The sequence below is a fragment of the Coregonus clupeaformis genome, chromosome 24, assembly GCF_020615455.1.
Source record: "Coregonus clupeaformis isolate EN_2021a chromosome 24, ASM2061545v1, whole genome shotgun sequence".
Lineage (NCBI taxonomy): Eukaryota > Metazoa > Chordata > Actinopteri > Salmoniformes > Salmonidae > Coregonus > Coregonus clupeaformis.
Genome location: NC_059215.1, coordinates 11580971 through 11602695, shown reverse-complemented (window position 1 = coordinate 11602695; position 21725 = coordinate 11580971). Strand labels below are relative to the sequence as shown.

Below are 21725 nucleotides of genomic sequence, written 5' to 3'. Positions count from 1 at the left end.
TGTCAGAGTGACTATTGGGTTCTTGGTCACCTCCCTGACCAAGGCCCTTCTCCCCCGATTGCTCAGTTTGGCCGGGCGGCCAGCTCTAGGAAGAGTCTAGGTTCCAAACTTCTTCCATTTAAGAATGGTGGAGGCCACTGTATTCTTGGGGACCTTCAATGCTGCAGAAATGTTTTGGTACCTTTCCCCAGATCTGTGCCTCAACACATAGTCAAGGGGTCTGAATACTTTCCGAATGCACTGTATTTGTAAATATGTTCCGGCCCCCTGACCATCCCCTCAAGAAAATATATAGTTGATGATCCCTGCTCTAGGAATTGGTCTTCTCACCTAAATCAATGCTCTGAATCAGACTGTTTTGATGACTATTTTGAAAACTATCAATCTCCCATCAATTTACTGATTTACTGATTGATTAATATCCCATCTCCTGTTCCAGTGTATCAATGAGGAAGGCTTCCGTCTCTTCCTGAAGAGCTATTTGGAGGTTGAGGACTTCCCTAAGGATCTCTGCCAGCGCCTGTTCCGATCCTTCCAGAGCGGAACCCAACTGGACGGGCAGGACAACGCTAGTATGTTTATTTTCCCTTGTGTAGAATACCTCTGAAATACCATGTGTAGGCCTGTTTTGTTGTCTATAGTTTAGTCATCAGTTTCACTATTGCTATGTGCTGGTTTATTTATCAAAGTCCACAGACTGAACCTGAATATGTAGCTATACTGTGTATTCACTTCACCATCCTCCTCCCCCTCCTTGTCCTCGTCCTCTCCTTTAGAAGAAGTCTTTCTGAAGGACGTTTCTTGTTACTTCTCCCTGTTGGAGGATGGCCAGCCCAGAGACAAGCTGGAGTGTGAGTCTTGATCCTGTTTTCTCCACCGCGTAGGAGCTTCATGCTGCAGTCTATTTTTATAGATATTTTGTTTGATTGCCTTTTCAAGATTTTTATATGCAAATCTTTCCCTCAGTTGCTTTCAAACTGTATGACAGAGATGGCAATGGAGTCCTTGACAGCTCTGTAAGTCAACTTGTAATATTTTTTTATGATCTACACAGAATTAACTACACCCCCCTGGGTATTGTCCCACTTTCCCCATTACCCATTTCAATGTAATAACATGTATTGACTGGCTGTTGTTGCAGGAGATATCACCTTATACCCATTAATTTTCACAATGTATATCAGGTCTTCTCGTAACAATAACTGATACTCTTCTTCCTACAGGAGGTGGACCGGATCATTGCTCAGATGATGCACGCTGCAGATTACCTGGGCTGGGATGTGTCTGAGCTGAGACCAGTAAGTGTGGCCAAATGTGGGATGTCCCTTACAATAACTGATTATCAGAGGAGAAAATACCTATTTTAATGAAGCCCTGTGCCAATATCTGCTGAACAAACACCCCTTCAAGAATACTCATTTAGATGCTAAGCTAGAATGCACTTTGGTTTGTTCAGGTGCTGAAGGACATGATGACGGCCATCGACGCAGACAGCAGTGACACAGTCTCTCTGGATGAATGGGTGGAGGGAGGAATGAACAACGTCCCTCTGCTGGTATTACTGGGGCTGAAGGTGGGTGAACCATGTTCCCCTGCTGGGCTGTGTTCATTAGGGACAAAATGGTAGAAAACTAACTGAAACAGGGAGGGACTACTTGGATTAACAATAAGAAATGCTTGTTTCTGTTGTAAAAATGTTTTACTACGTTTTGCTACGGTTTGCCTTAATGAATAAGACCATAATGCCACTGGGGCTGAAGGTGGAAAAGGGACCATCCATCATTCCTTCCCCTTTTATTGCGTCAGCAAAGGTTTCCTGTGCAGGCTGGAGGAGTACACATGATGCATCCTCTTTGTGTTATACACGGAGTGTACAAAACATTAAGGACACCTGCTCTTTCTATGATATAAACTGACCAGGTGAATCCAGATGAAAGCTGTGAGCCCTTATTGATGTCACTTAAATCCGTTAAATCCACTTCAATCAGTGTAGATGAAGGGGAGGAGACGGGTTAAAGAAGGATTTTTAAGCCTTGAGACAATTGAGACATGGATTGTGTATGTGTACCATTCAGAGGGTGAATGGGCAAGACACAAATATTGAAGTGTCTTTGAACGGGGTATGGTAGTAGGTGCCAGGTACACCGGTTTGTGTCAAGAACTGCAACTCTGCTGGGTTTTTCACGCTCAACAGTTTCCTGTGTGTATCAAGATTGGTCCACCACCCCAAGGACATCCAGCCAACTTGGCACAACTGTGGGAAGCATTGGAGTCAACATGGGCCAGCATCCCTGTGGAATGCTTTCGATACCTTGTAGACTCCATGACCCAAAGATATTGAGGCTGTTCTGAGGGCAAAGGGGGGGGGTTCTTAATGTTTTGTTCACTCAGTGTATTTCCCAATGCATTTTTGTATTGACAATGTACTACTGTATTTGTACCTTTTAGAAATATGCTCAGCCGGTCTCTGCAGTCCCTCCTTTCGTCTTTCTTCCTCACTCACACACATACAGTGCACTCTCTCACTCTTTCTCTCTCGCACTCTTTCTGTCACTCTCACTCTTTCTGTCTCTCTCTCTCTCTCTCTCTCTCTCTCTCTCTCTCTCTCTCTCTCTCTCTCTCTCTCTCTGTGTGTCTGTCGCTCTTACCTCTATGCACCACCCTTCTGCTGACTCAGTGCTGCAGGTGTGCTAATGTCACCTCGTTCACATAGACATCTATCTCTTCACCAACAGTGAGTTGGAGTGGAAATGGCCTATCTGTTATTCTCATCCACAGCTCCATCTAACCTCACCCTCTGCATCAATTAGTAGCAACTGCAATGGAAAGGAAGGATATGAACATAGATTGTTACAGTATAAAGAGAAAGTGGTTATGTTTAAAACAACGAAACTAAGTGGGGTGCCACTTACATTTGAGTCATTTAGCAGACACTCTTATCCAGAGCGACGTACAATAGTGAGTGGATCCATTTTCATTTGTACTGGTCCCCTGTGGGAATCGAACTCACAATTCTGGCATTGCAAGTGCCATGCTCTACCAACTGAGCCACACAGGACCACTGGCACTCTTGTCTCCCAAGTGCTGATATCTGGAAATACTAGCGTCTGAGAAAATGTCTTGGTATAGGGGGTAGGCTTACTTATTGATAATGTAGTTTACTTTTGGGTCTGTTATCTGACCACCTGGCAAAGTGGACTGTTTGGCTAGCTGACTGTGAAGATCTGAACTGTAAACTGGTCTTTCTCCTGCGCCTAAAACAATCCCAGGGACTTCCCCTCATGCTATTTCAGGCCACCAATGAGAGTGCCATGGAGGCCTGCATCCAGCACTCTCACTCACACATTGTTGTGTGCTGATTTTAGGGGCTATGCTTTAAACCAATGTTTGTAAAAGCATTTTTTTACTGTCTATTTGTGTCTATAATCTAGATAAGAGCATATCAAATATGTGACCTTGTTACTGTATATAATCTTGTGCAGCAAACATTGGTGTTAGGATTGGTGTTGGTGATGTAGTATTGCATCGAAAGGGCTTATATTTACCGAAGGAGATTCCATGGAAAAATCGTAGAAATGTACATTCCATTCCTCATTGAATTATACAGCATAGTTTCCTTTCTGCAGAATTCTGATATTTTGATAGATGGCATCATGGCATGCAAAGGCAATTCAAAAGACAACTGTCAACTCAGAGGCGATTTATGTTTTCTGCTAACTGCATCACTAATAGCAGATGACGCCCCAATCTCCAACCATGAGACAATATTAGAATGAAATGTGTATCAATGTTGCATTGCTTACATAGTGTTTTCCAAATATGAGATCAGATTAGGCTGAGAAGACATTTACCCTAAGATTCAGTGTTTGTTTTAGGAGTGTGCAAAAATTGTCAAACTAGTTTTTAACATAAAATATTTTAAAAAGCACATACAACCTTTTTATATGTTGTTTATTATAACATAAGATGTATTTTCTCCCCCACCATCCACCCCCAGATGACTCAGAAGGATGGGCAGCACCTATGGAGGATGAAACATTTCAACAAACCTGTCTACTGCAACGTGTGTCAGAGCATGCTGCTAGGACTGAGGAAACAGGGTCTTTGCTGCACCTGTGAGTGTCATTGTCTGGTCTCACCACTAGAGGGCAATACAACTTAACTTCCTCAATCCACTCAAAGCAACAAGAAAATTGCAGGAAGACACCTATCCTGAACTTACAATTAAAAGGAAGTTAGTGGAATCTCATTCTCAGAATTGGATGATGTCAACATGTACCATTAGATAAGTCATAATGACCTATGACACCCCCATGTTGCAGTCAGAGCCATATATACGCTCCTGAGTGGCGCAGTGGTCTAAGGCACTGCATCGCAGTGCTAACTGTGCCACTAGGGATCCTGGGTCGAATCCAGGCTCTGTCGCAGCCGGCCGCGACCGGGAGACTCATGGGCGGCGCACAATTGTCCCAGCGTCGTCCAGGGTAGGGGAGGGAATGGCCGGCAGGGATGTAGCTCAGTTGATAGAGCATGGCGTTTGCAATGCCAGGGTTGTGGGGTCGATTCCCACGGGGGGCCAGTATAAAAAAAAAAAGTGTATTCACTAAACTGTAAGTCGCTCTGGATAAGAGTGTCTGCTAAATGACTAAAATGTAAATGTAAATATATAGACTCTGGTTGCAGTATATTTCCATAGAATGTCCATAGGAAAAACTGTAGTGGTGTTGTTTATTTTTTACTTAATTGTCAGCCATGTATATCTTGTCTTGATTAACATGATTGATTAAACGAGAGAATGACAATAATAGTTGAAAACACTATGGAGACGCGTAACGCCTTGTTTACTTGTCTTTGTTTTCAAGGTTGTAAATACACGGTCCATGGACGCTGTGCCAACAGAAACCCAGCTCCCTGTACCAGGACCTATGTCAAGTCTAAGAAAGACACGGGGGTATGATTTTGTAAAATATTTTAAATACAATTTTACAGTGGCATTTGCAGTTGTATTTCCAATGCCTCTTCATTCTTAGTGTATGTTGTAATGTGAATGTCTGAGCCATTCTCTTTGTACCTGCGTATGTTTGTCAGTCTTGCATCTGACACTGTCTCCTGCCTCAGGTTCCAACCCATGACTGGGTCAGTGGGAACTGTGACTCTGGGAAGTGTGACAAGTGTCAGAAGAAGATCAAGAGTTATCACGGGCTGACGGGCAAACACTGTGTCTGGTGCCACTCCATGGTGAGGATGGAGGGCTCCTGAGTAGCCCTGTGGTGGGGAGAGTTAGGCCCCTTTAAGTTATAAGGCCAGTCTTTTCTTCCACGCAGAATATTTACATATTACAATCTGTTAAATCTGTTCATGGAGTGGTCTTGCAAGAGCTACAGTTGAAGTCGGAAGTTTACATACACCTTAGCCAAATACATTTCAACATTTCAACATTTACATTTACAATACATTTAAGGTCAGTCTTAGGTCAGTTAGGATCACCACTTTATTTTAAGAATGTGAAATGTCAGAATAATAGTAGAGAGAATTATTTATTTCAGCTTTTATTTATTTCATCACATTCCCAGTGGGTCAGAAGTTTACATACACTCAATTAGTATTTGGTAGCATTGCCTTTAAATTGTTTAAATTGGGTCAAACGTTTCTGGTAGACTTCCACAAGCTTCCCACAATAAGTTGGGTGAATTTTGGCCCATTCATCCTGACAGAGCTGGTGTAACTGAGTCAGGTTTGTAGGCCTCTTTGCTCGCACACGCTTTTTCAGTTCTGCCCACAAATGTTCTATAGGATTGAGGTCAGGGCTTTATGATGGCCACTCCAATACCGTGACTTTGTTGTCCTTAAGCCATTTTGCCACAACTTTGGAAGTATGCTTGGGGTCATTGTCCATTTGGAAGACCCATTTGCGACCAAGCTTTAACTTCCTGACTGATGTCTTGAGATGTTACTTCAATATATCCACATCATTTTCCTTCCTCATGATGCCATCTATTTTGTGAAGTGCACCTGTCCCTCCTGCAGCAAAGCACCCCCACAGCATGATGCTGCCACCCCCATGCTTCACGGTTGGGATGGTGTTATTCGGCTTGCAAGCTACACCCTTTTCCCTCCAAACATAATGATGGTCATTACGGCCAAACAGTTCTATTTTTGTTTCATCAGACCAGAGGACATTTCTTCAAAAAGTACGATCTTTGTCCCCATGTGCAGTTGCAAACCGTAGTCTGGCATTTTTATGGCAGTTTTGGAGCAGTGGCTTCTTCCTTGCTGAACGGCCTTTCAGGTTATGTCGATATAGGACTCGTTTTACTGTGGCTATAGATACTTTTGTACCTGTTTCCTCCAGCATCTTCACAAGGTACTTAGCTGTTGTTCTGGGATTGATTTGCACTTTTCGCACCAAAGTACGTTCATCTCTAGGAGTCAGAACGCGTCTCCTTCCTGAGCGGTATGACGGCTGCGTGGTCCCATGGTGTTTATACTTGCGTACTATTGTTTGTACAGATGAATGTGGTACCTTCAGGCGTTTGGAAATTGCGCCCAAGGATGAACCGGACTTGTGGAGGTACAATTTTTTTTCTGAGGTCTTGGCTGATTTCTTTTGATTTTCACATGATGTCAGGCAAAGAGGCACTGAGTTTGAAGGTAGGCCTTGAAATACATCCACAGGTACACCTCCAATTGACTCAAATTATGTCAATTAGCCTATCAGAAGCTTCTAAAGCTATGACATCATTTTCTGGAATTTTCTAAGCTGTTTAAAGGCACAGTCAATTTAGTGTATGTAAACTTCTGACCCACTGAAATTGTGATACAGTGAATTATAAGTGAAATCATCTGTCTGTAAACTATTGTTGGAAAAAGGACTTGTGTCATGCACAAAGTAGATGTCCTAACCGACTTGCCAAAACTCTAGTTTGTTAACAAGAAATTTGTGGAGTGGTTGAAAAAAAGTTTTAAGGACTCCAACCTAAGTGTGTGTAAACGTCCGACTTCAACTGTATGTCTGGAACTACAGTTGTGAACAATACAGCACTTTGTGACTACTGTTGATGAAAAAATGCTTAATTAATAAAATGTGATTGGCTTTATAAATGAATCATATGATAATAGATATCACTGGCTGCTACTGTGTTCCAGCGCCATGATGACTGTGCCTCCCAGGAGCCCTCTGACTGTAACTGTGGAACTCTCAGAGACCATATCCTCCCCCCCTGGGCCATCTACCCTGTTATGAAGGTACAGGATCACCTACAGGTGTCCAATACTGTAAATCTCACATATTTTAAGGAACCTCAACTGTGTGAAATTACTTTTTTTATTATCTTAAAAACAACATTCACTCACATGCAATGGTAATAGTAGGATATTTCAAATGCCCAGTTTGAGAAACAATACATCTGTATTTGACTATCATACGGTTATTGCTTGTTTTATTTTATCTCTGGATTTGCTAACTTGACTGTCCATCTCTCTGTTGACCCCATCAGGAGAAGCAAAACAGCATGAAGAACGGCTCCTCGAGCTCAGCCGACAACAGTGACCACAACACCACTCCTGACGGAAAGGTGCTTCAGGTACGTACTAGTACCCTGACTAGGCCTTTCCCTAATACAGGACCACTGGATAGTACTTGGTGTGAGTAAATAAGCAGCAGTGTCTAACTATTTTACCTTCTGTAGAGTCTAGAGAACTGTCACTAGGAAGTGCCTCACAGCCATATTCCATTCAGACTATATGTCATCTGAATATACTGACAATATAGACATCATTGTCTCCATTTGTGAAACTGCTGTAACCTTTGAACTATTTATCTCTGAACAGATTAATCCGGTCCCAGACACTCATCCTCTTTTAGTGTTTGTGAACCCTAAAAGTGGAGGGAAGCAGGGAGAAAGGTAAGGCTACAAGTGAGCACTCCTACACAAATGGGCATTTATGGTTGAATATAAAACCATGTCAATCTTCCTATTTTACAATTTCAAGTCCTATTTTATTTATTTCAGAGTTCTGCGTAAATTTCAGTATTTGCTGAATCCACGGCAGGTGTATAACCTCTCCAATGGTGGACCAGGAGCAGGGTAAGTTTCCCATATGGATAACTGCATATGATCTATCTAAGTATAGACTGCTATCAGAATCAAATGGAAAAACTACACTGTTCTAACTGCATTACTAATTGGACAACTCGGGTGTATTTAGCAGCTTTAAATCTCGAAAATTACATTTAAGACATTTTACATTTTGAGGAGTCTGAGATTGTAATTGTGTATGTATCTGGGCCTTAATATAATTTCATTACCAGTTCTCTTATTTGCTGCTTGAATATGCAACTGTATTGGGATAGTTGTAACATCAAAGCCAATAAAAGGGTTGCAAAGGGAGGGTATATTACTGGAAACGTTCAAAGTTTACCAATAAACTACCAGAAAACGTTCACGTTTTTAGGGGAATTTTATTAGATGACATCTAGTGGCCTTTTCTGGTACTTCAGATTATCACAGTAATCTGTAATTATCTCTGGCCGTCTGTGGCCTTATCACATGTAAAATATATAAAATAATCAAATAAGATTTTAAAATAGAATGACAAAGCTGTAAAACATTATCCTAAATATAAACCATCCGCTAAGTTAATACCATTGGTGGGTTTCAGCATGAAATATCAGTTTAAAAAAATGTGACAAACCTTTTTTAATTTTTCTATGTTAATGTCTTTGTTGTTTATGTTTCGCCACCAAACTGGTGTCCGTTTGTGAAAAAAGTAAATAGTTGTAGGAGTTACTACAGTATTTCACGTTAAAGTTTCACGAATAAGTCTGGTCAAATTAGGCTCAGTTGCAGGCCATCAACTACAGTGGGGGGAAAAAAGTATTTAGTCAGCCACCAATTGTGCAAGTTCTCCCACTTAAAAAGATGAGAGAGGCCTGTAATTTTCATCATAGGTACACGTCAACTATGACAGACAAAATGAGGAAAAAAAATCCAGAAAATCACATTGTAGGATTTTTAATGAATTTATTAGCAAATTATGGTGGAAAATAAGTATTTGGTCAATAACAAAAGTTTCTCAATACTTTGTTATATACCCTTTGTTGGCAATGACACAGGTCAAACGTTTTCTGTAAGTCTTCACAAGGTTTTCACACACTGTTGCTGGTATTTTGGCCCATTCCTCCATGCAGATCTCCTCTAGAGCAGTGATGTTTTGGGGCTGTCGCTGGGCAACACAGACTTTCAACTCCCTCCAAAGATTTTCTATGGGGTTGAGATCTGGAAACTGGCTAGGCCACTCCAGGACCTTGAAATGCTTCTTACGAAGCCACTCCTTCGTTGCCCGGGCGGTGTGTTTGGGATCATTGTCATGCTGAAAGACCCAGCCACGTTTCATCTTCAATGCCCTTGCTGATGGAAGGAAGTTTTCACTCAAAATATCACGATACATGGCCCCATTCATTCTTTCCTTTACACGGATCAGTCGTCCTGGTCCCTTTGCAGAAAAACAGCCCCAAAGCATGATGTTTCCACCCCCATGCTCCACAGTAGGTATGGTGTTCTTTGGATGCAACTCAGCATTCTTTGTCCTCCAAACACGACGAGTTGAGTTTTAACCAAAAAGTTATATTTTGGTTTCATCTGACCATATGACATTCTCCCAATCCTCTTCTGGATCATCCAAATGCACTCTAGCAAACTTCAGATGGGCCTGGACATGTACTGGCTTAAGCAGGGGGGACACGTCTGGCACTGCAGGATTTGAGTCCCTGGCGGCGTAGTGTGTTACTGATGGTAGGCTTTGTTACTTTGGTCCCAGCTCTCTGCAGGTCATTCACTAGGTCCCCCAGTGTGGTTCTGGGATTTTTGCTCACCGTTCTTGTGATCATTTTGACCCAACGGGGTGAGATCTTGCGTGGAGCCCCAGATCGAGGGGAGATTATCAGTGGTCTTGTATGTCTTCCATTTCCTAATAATTGCTCCCACAGTTGATTTCTTCAAACCAAGCTGCTTACCTATTGCAGATTCAGTCTTCCCAGCCTGGTGCAGGTCTACAATTTTGTTTCTGGTGTCCTTTGACAGCTCTTTGGTCTTGGCCATAGTGGAGTTTGGAGTGTGACTGTTTGATGTTGTGGACAGGCGTCTTTTATACTGATAACAAGTTCAAACAGGTGCCATTAATACAGGTAACGAGTGGAGGACAGAGGAGCCTCTTAAAGAAGAAGTTACAGGTCTGTGAGAGCCAGAAATCTTGCTTGTTTGTAGGCGACCAAATACTTATTTTCCACCATAATTTGCAAATAAATTCATTAAAAAATCCTACAATGTGATTTTCTGGAGAAAAAAAATCTCAATTTGTCTGTCATAGTTGACGTGTACCTATGATGAACATTACAGGCCTCTCATCTTTTTAAGTGGGAGAACTTGCACAATTGGTGGCTGACTAAATACTTTTTTCCCCACTGTACTTGAAGTAAACTTGAACGGCTTATTTCTCTCTGTGATGCCATAACCATCAGTGAACGTCACTTTTAGATCTTGTCCTGGACCCCCAACATAATACAAAATCTGTGTTTCAGGCTGTGCTTCTTCAGAAATCTGAAGGATTACAGGATCTTGGTTTGCGGAGGCGACGGCACTGTGGGCTGGATACTTGATGCCATAGGTGGGGTCCAGTACACAATATTGGTAGACCATGTACTATACACTCAGTGGCCAGTTTTATTAGGTACACCACCCCGTTCACGAAAATGGTTTGCTCCTACAGACAGTGGCCGTGGCTTGCTATATAAAGCAGGCAGACAGACATCGAGGCATTCAGTTACTGTTCGATTGAACATTAGAATGGACAAAACGAGTGACCTAAGTGACTTTGAATGTGGTATGATTGTCGGTTCCAGTATCTCAGAAACGGCCGGCTTCCTGGCCTTTTCACGCACAACAGTGTCTAGAGTTTGCAGAGAATGGTGCGATGAACAAAAAACATCCAGTCAGCGGCAGTCCTGTGGAAGAAAACACTTTGTTGATGAGAGGTCAAAGGAGAATGGTAAGAATCGTGCAAGGTAACAGGCAGGCCACAACGGCATCTCGGAACGCACAACTCATCGGTCCTTGTCACGGATGGGCTATTGCAGCAGACGACCACACCGGGTTCCAATCCTATCCGCTAAAAACAAGAAGAAGCGGCTCCGGTGGGTACGCCATCACCAACACTGGACAATTGAGGAGTGGAAAAACATTGCCTGGTCCGACGAATCCCGGTTCCTGTTTCGTCATGCTGATGGCAGAGTCAGGTTTTGGCGTAAGCAGCATGAGTCCATGGCCCCATCCTGCCTGGTGTCAACGGTACAGGCTGGTGGCTGTAGTGTAATGGTGTGGGGAATGTTTTCATGCCCCGATGAATTCAGGCTGTTCTGGAGGCAAAGGGGGGTCTGACCCGGTACTAGATGGGTGTACCTAATAAATGAGTGTACATGCCAATAGACAAGTCAACTTTAGTGTATGAGTAAAAACTATGAATTCCCTTACCAAACACCCAAACATGTTACAGAAGTGGAATTCCATGTAGTAACCTAGACATGAGTAATGCTGACAATCTCTCTTTCTCCCCTTCTGGTGTAATCAGAAAAAGCCAATCTTCAAGTGCGGCCACCTGTGGCTGTGTTACCCCTGGGCACAGGAAATGACCTCGCACGTTGTCTTAGATGGGGAGGAGGTGAGCAGGGTTGTCTTTTTTCATTTTCGTTCCCGGATCATATTTCCTGTATCTTCTGTGCATAATTCTACTGTGTGTATTGAATGAATCACTGTCTCTGGGTGTTCGTCTTGGTTTCTTCTTTTATGTTTGTGTGCTTGTGTGTGGGACCGTTGGTAGCACAGAATTATCATTGTATCGCTATGGTCTGTAGGGGAGAGTGGGGTAAGTTGAGCCAAAGGGGTAAGTTGAGCCACCCTTGTACAAAATGTATAATTTAACAAAATATTTAGGAAGAGGTCATCATTGTGATGGAAGAAACCACATGGAAAAAGTGGTAAGCAAGTTAGGTAAAAAAAATATGATTTGTATTTATTGTTAGAGGTTTCATGATGCTTGTATCTAAACCAAAGTAGATAATTGTAAGATTGTTCTATACATCAGTTGGGGTCTCTATAAGCTTCAATAGCAGGTCCTAAACCTAGCATGAGAGTGCATACATGTAGCTGTGTGGGCTAATATAGTCAAAATGTTTGCCTTGGGGTAAGTTGAGCCAATGGGAAGTTGAGTAAATTGAAGTGTTTTCTTCCCAGGCGTAATGCAAGGCATTATCACTGTGATATGCGGTAACAACAGGGCCTGGCCTATGTCATAAGTGTTTTTAAAAAGTACAAAGTGTTTGTTAGGCATGTTTGTTAGGTCTGTGTTAAAAGGCAAAAAAGCAATTGTGATTGTGTTGAATTGTGTTTGGGAAATAAAGATAGAAATGGTTTTTAAAAGGTAGTGGTAATATTTCATTCAGTACAGAAATTTGTAGGCGGCTTAACTTACTGTCCTGCGGCTTAACTTATCCCAAACCTGGGGTAAGTTGTGCAAAGAGACCACTTTGTTTGGACAAGTATGTTTTCAAAACTGTCATGTTTATATGAATTCTAATTATTTCCAGAACATCCTGAAATATATGTAGATATCTTTGTTAGAAAGAATACTATATTTCCCTTGACGGAGTGATGCTGAATGTAAAGAATGGGGTAAGTTGAGCCACTCTCCCCTATAGGTTATGATGGAACGGATCTGTGTCGGATCCTGAAGGAGATCGAGGGCAGCACCCCAGTGCTGATGGACCGCTGGAATGTAGAGGTGATCCTAGAGGACCCCGAGGAGATGGGAGACCCTGTGCCTTATGAGATCATCAACAACTACTTCTCCATCGGAGTGGTGAGTGAGTGGAGAGGAGTTAGGACTTAAATTCTAGCATTGTCCCAGATCTGTTTGTGCTGTCTTGCCAACTCCTATGGTCATTGTCACGCCAACAAAAACTGATGTTACTTATTTATGGCACACACCAGAATGCTTTGTCAACTTTTTAGAACTTGCTCTGTATTGACAGGATGCCTCTATTGCCCACCGGTTTCATACGCTGAGAGAGAAACACCCCCAGAAATTCAACAGCAGGTAAGCAAACTTGAATTACCAGGCTGGAGTTTGGTTATCCAGAGGGAACTAGCCTTTTAGGGGTAGTAACTTTGTGCATGGTGTAAACGACCCTACGTTATTGCAAGACTGTTGTTCAATATTCCAGAATGAAGAACAAGTTGTGGTACTTTGAGTTTGCCACCTCTGAGACCATCTCTGCTTCATGCAAGAAACTGAATGAATGTCTTACAATTGAGGTGAGGATCGCAAACACACAGCTTTGCATCAGCACATAGAAACATATAGTAACTTTACAGAAACACGTATACCCAACCAGTGTTGCGGGTAAAAGTAACGCATTACAGTAATATTACTTTTATGAGTAACGGAGTAACATAACAAGTTGCCGTCTTCAACATTGTTTTATATTATTACAGTTACTTTTTCCATTAATTTCAGAATCTGTCAGCGTGTTGTATATGTTTTAAGTTTTGTTTCCTGGAATTCATGCTGTAGCTAGGCTAACTCGTTTCCTAGGCTATCGTGAAGCCGAAAATCAAAGAAAGATGGCAGCTGTGTTGTTATCCCGCTTAACCTTTTCCTCGTGGAAATACTCCCTTTTTTTGTGTTAATCGAGGAGAAAGAGATCAACATTTTAGTCAAACGCAAACTCAGCAAGTATTGATATCTTTGTTTGGAAACACCACATCAAACCTGAAATAGCATCTGGAGATTGTGCACAAAGCTGGTAGCCAAAGTTCCAGAAATGCGTGAAAGAGGAGAAATCTATAGGCCTACACATTATGATAATAAACGAAGATCCATAGGCCTAAATAATATTTCCAAGTGTTCTTACGAAATGTCCATATAAACAATCAAAAATGTCTGATAAATACAATTCAAAATGGCAAAAAGTGTCATCACACAACTAAATTATATCTTGATAGGGTAACATGGTGTAACTACCCAGCCCTAAGAACAATGTCCAATTGCAGACACAAAAAAGCAACGTTTGGTAGAAATGTGGTATTTTAATGATGGTTATGCTTAGGGAAATAAGTGGCTACAGTTTAAAGTTGCCCTATTGGAGGGGGGGCCAGTTGCCTCCAACACACTTACCTTAAATGTGTACTGCTTTATTAAAAACTGATTACAATTTGTATCTCTAAACAAATTGATTATTGTAGGCTCCCCTAATGGTGTAAATATATATATATATATATAAAACTTTTTATAGATCTAATTTAATTAGATGTGTATATATTTATACCATGGTTGAATACTAGTTTCTGATTGGCTTGAAAGGCATTCTCGAGCATGCATTATTTCCCTATAACACACAGTATATCAGCATTAGAATTCAGTGGCTATAGTTTATTCTTACATGTTCTATGTTTGAACTGCTTTTGAAAGCAAAAGTTGAATTCAATTTTCATAATAGCAAACTAAGACTTATGGTTCGGTTAGCTAAACTAGCAAGTCTGTTTGTTTGGTTACCAAGGCAACTACTGTAACTATCTAGTAAACTTGATAGCTACTTCAGTGGATGTTGAACACATTTCTACCTGCAAATGAACACATTTCTAGCGGCAAATGAGTTAAATTATAGCCATGGTATAAAAGGGATAATCAACTCGGGGCTCTATGCGTTCTCTGGAAAATAATGGCACTCCGTGGAAGGTGAGTTCCACTCCGCTAGCACGTCGAGGAACAAACCTTCCACGTCATTCATTAACTTTGTGTAAATGACGAAATATTAGATCAACTTACCTCAGAATCGGTTGGTTAGTGACTTAAAAAATTTAGATGTGGTGGCGGCCAGGGAAAGTGTAGTTACCCCGGGGGGTATGTTACCCCACGTTACCCTACGCATCAAAGGAATGGGCATAGGTCTATTGTCGATAAACATTTAGGCAGCTTTACAAAATGAAATATACATATTAAAGCCACTAAATACAGGCTATGAAGTTACAACAAGGACGACATTAAATCCCGACATCAAAATTAAAATAACCGGTGTATTAAACTGCTGATCGTGAATGCAAACTGTCATTTAAATCCTCCACAAAATGCATTCTAATAAAGTCAAGCCCCACTCTGTCCTTGAATTTTCCTAAATAAGTCTATTTAACACACTGACGTTGTTAGAATTTCGATATAACAGTGTGTTCTAAGCAGTTTTAGCAGGATAATAGTAGATATAGTGGAGCTCCATGGTGTTGAATGGACAGCATAAAAAATATTATAATGAGTAATATGTAATATATTACTTTTCAAGCAACGAATCCCAACACACACCTCAACACAGTCAGCAAGCAAGCACATATTATTTTATTACATGAGGATTGTGGTTAACATAGGTGACCTGATAGTTCTGTGGTATGTTTATCTCATTATGGCATCTCATTAAGTTGCACTGTCTGCCTGATGTTGTACGTCCCTCAGTGCTGCGGCACCCCATTGGACCTGAGTGGCCTTTCTATGGAGGGGATCGCTGTCCTCAACATTCCCAGCATGCACGGTGGATCCAACCTGTGGGGAGAAGCCAAGAAGAGTGAATGCAAGTGCTTGATGAATCCTCAGGAAATGCCTGAGGTTATTGTCGACTATGAAGTCCTGAAAGTCAGCGGACAAGGTACAGTGAAATCTCTTGGCTTGATCCAAGGGCTCAAGATTTCAAAATGTTAAAGGGTGTGCCCATGTCTGGTATAGAATATTGTTAGAATATCATGTCAGTTGTTTTAGAGTATCCATTGCAAGAGGTCTGTTCTCATGTCACAGCTGTTAAAAGAGAAACGTTGTTATCTTTATTGGAAGAGGCCCTTAACCCTGGATGTGTTGTGAAGTAGGTTTGAATCTTAACAGCTAGTCTGACTGAAAACTGTACTACCTCTGTGTCAATTGCATGTTCAGTGTTTCCATCTTCCATGACAGACCTCAGTGACCGGCGTTTGGAAGTGGTTGGCCTAGAAGGGGCCATGGAGATGGGGCAGATATATACGGGATTTAAGAGTGCTATAAGACTAGCAAAAACCTCACAGATTACAATCAGGTGAGTGTTTGTGACATGTTGAGACGTGTACAGACTAGCTGAGATATCACATGTACAGTATGATGTGGGATGATGATTTTTACACCTTGCAACTTAAAAAAAAAAAAACATCCCCACTACTAATGCTGCGTTCATAACCAAGTGGGAAGGTGGTAATTACCCGTTGTAAAGTCTTAAATACAAGTTGGATGTATTCACGTTCTGAACTGGGAAACTTCCATAAAACATGGAGGTCATGAGAAGGCTTGTGATTATTTTGCTATTTTTTGCCCATAAAAAGTATATCCAAAGCTGCTTACACTTTTTAACCTCTACGGGATCAGTGTCCCGTATACGGAACAGTTGAGCTAGCGTGCGCTAATGTGATTAGCATGACTGTTGTAAGTAACAGCAAACTTTCCAGGACATAGACATGTCTTATTTGGGCAGAAAGCTTAAATTATTGTTAATCTAACTGCACTGTCCAATTTACAGTAGCTATTACAGTGAAAAAAAGACCATGCTGTTGTTTGAGGAGAGTGCACAACAATAAAAAACGTATCACGCCAACTGGTTTGGTTTGATACATTCACCTCTGAAGGTAAATAATGTACTTACATTCAGTAATCATGCTCTGATTTGTCATCATAAGGGTCTCAGAGATACATTTAATTATTAAAATGTAGGAACTGGGTTCTACAGTTTGAACCCCTGCAGTCTCTGGCTCCACACCCACCCCGCACGGCCATCTAGATGTGTGAAAGTTAGTGTATAAGCTAATGATCCATCATGTATGACATTCCTGGGAGTGTGTAAACGTACATTTTGTATGTTCTCTATAGTTATGTACTTAAATGTATCAATTGACCAATTCGGCACATTTGGGCAGACTTGATACAAAATAGTCCAGTATTGCAATGCTTCACTGGATCAATCTGAAACTTTGCACACACAGTGCTGCTAACTAGTGGCCAAAATCTAAATTGTGCTTAAACTGCAATATTATATTGTGGCCTTTCTCTTGCATTTCAAAGATGATGGAACAAAAAAATAAATAGAAAACCATGTTTTTTTGTTTGTATTATCTTTTACCAGATCTAATGTGTTATATTCTCCTACATTAATTTCACATTTCCACAAACTTCAAAGTGTTTCCTTTCAAATGGTATCAAGAATATGCATATCCTTGCTTCCGGTCCTGAACTACAGGCAGTTAGATTTGGTTATGTCATTTTAGGTGAAATTTTTTTTTAAAGGGTCCGGTCTTTAAGAGGTTAAATCAGAAGGACGATAAAACAGAATCAATTTTATATCAATAATTTGTACAACTGCTGAAGATGCCACCATGCTTGCTGTCTTTTTTTGTTGACAAATTACATCAGAGAGGTGCAAGTGGCAAACACGGCGCATGGGGATGATCGACGAGTTTCCCACTATTAATTACCAGTTGGAGGGGCGTTCAAGTGTATTTTTCACAGTCGTATGCTGGTATTTACAAAATTCAGAGATGTTGTGAACACAGAATTATCTCCCTTATGTCTCTGTCCATCTTTAAGGACTAAGAAACCTTTACCGATGCAGATAGACGGAGAGCCCTGGATGCAGCCACCCTGTATGGTGAGTGCTAGGAACCCAGATTGAGTTCAGTGTAACAGAGCGTTTGAAGAGTTTGAAAGCAAATTCTATTGCTAGAGACCATGGGGCTTGATGCTAATAACATTTTGTTAATATAACATGGTAACATGTTGGTAACATGGTAATAACATGGTCATTTGAGTAACACCTTTCACTCATATTCCCCCTTCAGATTCACATCACACACAAGAACCAGGCCAATATGCTGATGGCTCCCCAGGGCCGGTCCAGCTTCTTCAGCTCAAAGTAGTAGCCTGCTCCCTGGCTACACGCAGTAACATGACCTGTATGCACTTGCTTATTATTTTACATTTGTGAAATGACTGAAGCAACTTGGTTTGTGAAACCAGTTGGTATGTGCATATTTTAGAGAAATAGGTTGACCAACATTTTCAGAAAGTTCAACACATATTATTTTGTTCGTTCTGCCTCAATACAAGATGGTATTATGAAAACATTGCAAACTACAGCTGTATGATATCCTTATATATGACTCTGGACAAGAAGTTAAGAGCTTTTAGTGGGTTTTATGTGCCTTTGCCATCATTTTTGCCAAATTCATCTTATGTGTTATCAAGGAGACAAAGACTGCTAGGTTGCACAGTCTAAGATATTGGTATCCGCTTCAAAAGTTTGAGTGAAATAAATAAATAAAATAATATGCCATTTAGCAGACGCTTTTATCCAAAGCGACTTACAGTCATGCGTGCATACATTTTTTTTTGTGTATGGGTGGTCCCGGGGATCGAACCCACTACCTTAGCGTTACAAGCGCCGTGCTCTACCAGCTGAAATGTTTATTCAACAAGATTATTTGAACTGCATTTTCCTTAATTGTTATTACATTTTAGTAGGATAATTTAAATGTATATATAATTTGGTCATTGAAAGTCTAGAACTTTCTAGGATTTATTAAATATTTAGAAGCTCAGTGCATAATGCTTGTGCTAATATACCCACATAAGTGCAGATTTATATGAAATTATTATGCACTATTTAGTGCTTGTGTATGTTAGCAGGAAACCCTTTGCTCCTTTGTCCTGTGGTCAAATGTAATTTAATTGTTTTAATAGCAGAACTAAAATGGCCTTTTAAAAAGCCTGTAGTTTTAATATATTGAGTGACAGTTTGGAGTCAAAAATGAATTGTTTACTTCTGCCTCTCAATGCAAGGTCTCAGTTTTCTCTTATTCGGTATCTCTAATTGGATGTTAGCCATATCATTTCACTTAAATCCTGAGAATATTGAAAATATTGTAAATTATGCTATAGATATTTCAATAAACCGTCATGACATTGTGCAATGTGGTGTGGTTATTATATAATGAATAGGTAACTATTTGATGATATGTTTCTTTATTAGTTAGGCCAAGGGGAAAGTGGGGTAAATTGAGCCAAAGGGTTAAGTTGAGCCACCCTTATTTCAAGGAAACCATACACAAAATTAATAATTTGACCAAATATTTAGGAAGAGGTCATTATTTCATGGAGTCTAAGGAAGAAACCACATGGGAAAAGTGGTAAGCAATTTAGGTCCAAAAAAGTCAAATGAATGTATTGTGTTAGAGGTTTCATGATGTGTGTATCTAAACCAAAGTAGATACTTTTAAGATGGTTCTATACATCAGTTGGGGTCTCTATAAGCTTCAACATGAGGTCCTAAACCTAGCATGAAAGTGCATCCTTGTAGCTGTGTGGGTGGGCTAATAGTCAAAATGTTTGCATTGGGATAAGTTGAGCTAATAGCAAGTTGAGCAAATTGAAGTGTTTTCTTCCCAGGCGTAATGCAAGGCATTATCACTGGGATATGAGGTAACAACAGGGCCTGGCCTATGTTAAGTATTTTTTTTTAAGTACAAAATGTTTCTTAGGTGTTAAGCATTTTCACATTTTAGTCATTTAGCAGACACTCTTATCCAGAGCAAGTAGGATGAAGTGCCTTGCTCAAGTGCACATCAACAGATTTTTCACAGAGTCAGCTCGGGGATTTAAAAGCCACCTTTCGGTTACTGGTCCAACGCTCTTAACCACTAGGCTACCTGCCATTGTTAAAATATGCTAGGCTGTCATTAAAAACCGGTAGGCTACTTGTGTTAAAAGATTCTTAAAATGATTGAAACATAAAAAGTGAATGTGTTGAATTGTTTGGGAAATAAAGATAATAAATACTAATAATATGCCATTTAGCACATGCTTTTATCGAAAGCGACTTACAGTCATTTGTGCATACATTTTTGTGTATGGGTGGTCCCGGGGATCGAACCCACTACCCTGGCGATACAAACGCCGTGCTCTACCAGCTGAGCTACAGAGCCACAAGATAAACATGGTTTTAAAAAGGTAGTGGTAATATTTCATTCAGTACAGACATTTGTAGGCGGCTAAACTTACACTGTCCCGCGGCTTACCAAGAGACCACTTTTTTGGGACATTTACATTTACGTCATTTAGCAGACACTCTTATCCAGAGCGACTTACAAATTGGTGCATTGAACTTATGATAGCCAGTGGGACAACCACTTTTTTTTTATGGGGGGGGTGTAGAAGGATTACTTTTATACTATTCCAGGTATTCCTTAAAGAGGTAGGGTTTCAAGTGTCTCCGGAAGGTGGTCAGTGACTCCGCTGTCCTGGCGTCGTGGGGGAGCTTGTTCCACCATTGGGGTGCCAGAGCAGCGAATAACTTTGACTGGGCTGAGCGGGAACCGTGCTTCCGTAGAGGTAGGGGGGCTAGCAGGCCAGAGGTGGATGAACGTAGTGCCCTCGTTTGGGTGTAGGGTCTGATCAGAGCCTGAAGATAAGGAGGTGCCGTTCCCCTCATAGCTCCGTAAGCAAGCACCATGGTCTTGTAGTAGATGCAAGCCTCAACTGGAAGCCAGTGGAGTGTGTGGAGGAGCGGGGTGACATGAGAGAACTTGGGAAGGTGGAACACCAGACGGGCTGCAGCGTTCTGGATAAGTTGTAGGGGTTTAATGGCTCAGGCAGGAAGCCCAGCCAACAGTGAGTTGCAGTAATCCAGACGGGAGATGACAAGTGCCTGGATTAGGACCTGTGCTGCTTTCTGTGTAAGGTAGGGTCGTACTCTGCGAATGTTGTAGAGCATGATAGTTCCAATGGTGGAACAAGCTCCTGGCACCCCAATGGTGGACTACAGCTCAGCATTCAACACCATAGTGCCCTCTAAGCTCATCACAAAGCTAAGGATCCTGGGACTAAACACCTCCCTCTGCAACTGGATCCTGGACTTCCTGACGGGCCGCCCCCAGGTGGTAAGGGTAGGTAACAACACATCTGCCACACTGATCCTCAACACGGGGGCCCCTCAGGGGTGCGTGCTCAGTCCCCTCCTGTACTCTCTGTTCACCCATGACTGCATGGCCAGGCACGACTCCAACACCATCATTAAGTTTGCCGACGACACAACAGTGGTAGGCCTGATCACCGACAACGATGAGACAGCCTATAGGCGGGAGGTCAGAGACCTGGCCGTGTGGTGCCAGGACAACAACCTCTCCCTCAACGTGACCAAGACAAAGGAGATGATTGTGGACTACAGGGGGAAAAAAGAGGACTGAGCATGCCCCCATTCTCATCGACGGGGCTGTAGTGGAACAGGTTGAGAGCTTCAAGTTCCTTGGTGTCCACATCACCAACGAACTATCATGGTCCAAACACACCAAGACAGTCGTGAAGAGGGCACGACAAAGCCTATTCCCCCTCAGGAGACTGAAAAGATTTGGCATGGGTCCTCAGATCCTCAAAAAAATTCTACAGCTGCACCATCGAGAGCATCCTGACTGGTTGCATCACCGCCTGGTATGGCAACTGCTTGGCCTCCGACCGCAAGGCACTACAGAGGGTAGTGCGTACGGCCCAGTACATCACTGGGGCCAAGCTTCCTGCCATCCAGGACCTCTATACCAGGCGGTGTCAGAGGAAGGCCCTCAAAA

The 21725-nt window shown here is 41.6% G+C and overlaps 1 protein-coding gene across 3 annotated transcripts in view; it reads left to right on the top strand.

Moving 5' to 3' along the window:
- Nucleotides 1-19074, top strand: part of LOC121538033 (diacylglycerol kinase alpha) — a 34337-nt gene extending 15263 nt beyond the window's left edge. For 2 of the 3 annotated variants that reach the window (XM_045207038.1, XM_045207039.1), the window contains 22 exons: nt 440-572; nt 777-851; nt 967-1016; nt 1224-1298; nt 1457-1573; nt 3998-4115; nt 4863-4951; nt 5119-5238; nt 7147-7245; nt 7497-7583; nt 7831-7904; nt 8013-8087; nt 10580-10665; nt 11626-11715; nt 12752-12912; nt 13085-13149; nt 13277-13367; nt 15556-15745; nt 16045-16162; nt 17698-17758; nt 17949-18413; nt 18565-19074. In XM_045207038.1, coding sequence (XP_045062973.1) covers nt 440-572; nt 777-851; nt 967-1016; nt 1224-1298; nt 1457-1573; nt 3998-4115; nt 4863-4951; nt 5119-5238; nt 7147-7245; nt 7497-7583; nt 7831-7904; nt 8013-8087; nt 10580-10665; nt 11626-11715; nt 12752-12912; nt 13085-13149; nt 13277-13367; nt 15556-15745; nt 16045-16162; nt 17698-17758; nt 17949-18026 — 2052 coding nt within the window. In that variant the 3' untranslated portion in view covers nt 18027-18413; nt 18565-19074. The remainder of the gene's footprint in view (nt 1-439; nt 573-776; nt 852-966; nt 1017-1223; nt 1299-1456; nt 1574-3997; nt 4116-4862; nt 4952-5118; nt 5239-7146; nt 7246-7496; nt 7584-7830; nt 7905-8012; nt 8088-10579; nt 10666-11625; nt 11716-12751; nt 12913-13084; nt 13150-13276; nt 13368-15555; nt 15746-16044; nt 16163-17697; nt 17759-17948; nt 18414-18564) is intronic. The other variant, XM_045207040.1, reaches the window with a different exon arrangement.
- Nucleotides 19075-21725: the final 2651 nt, after the last annotated feature.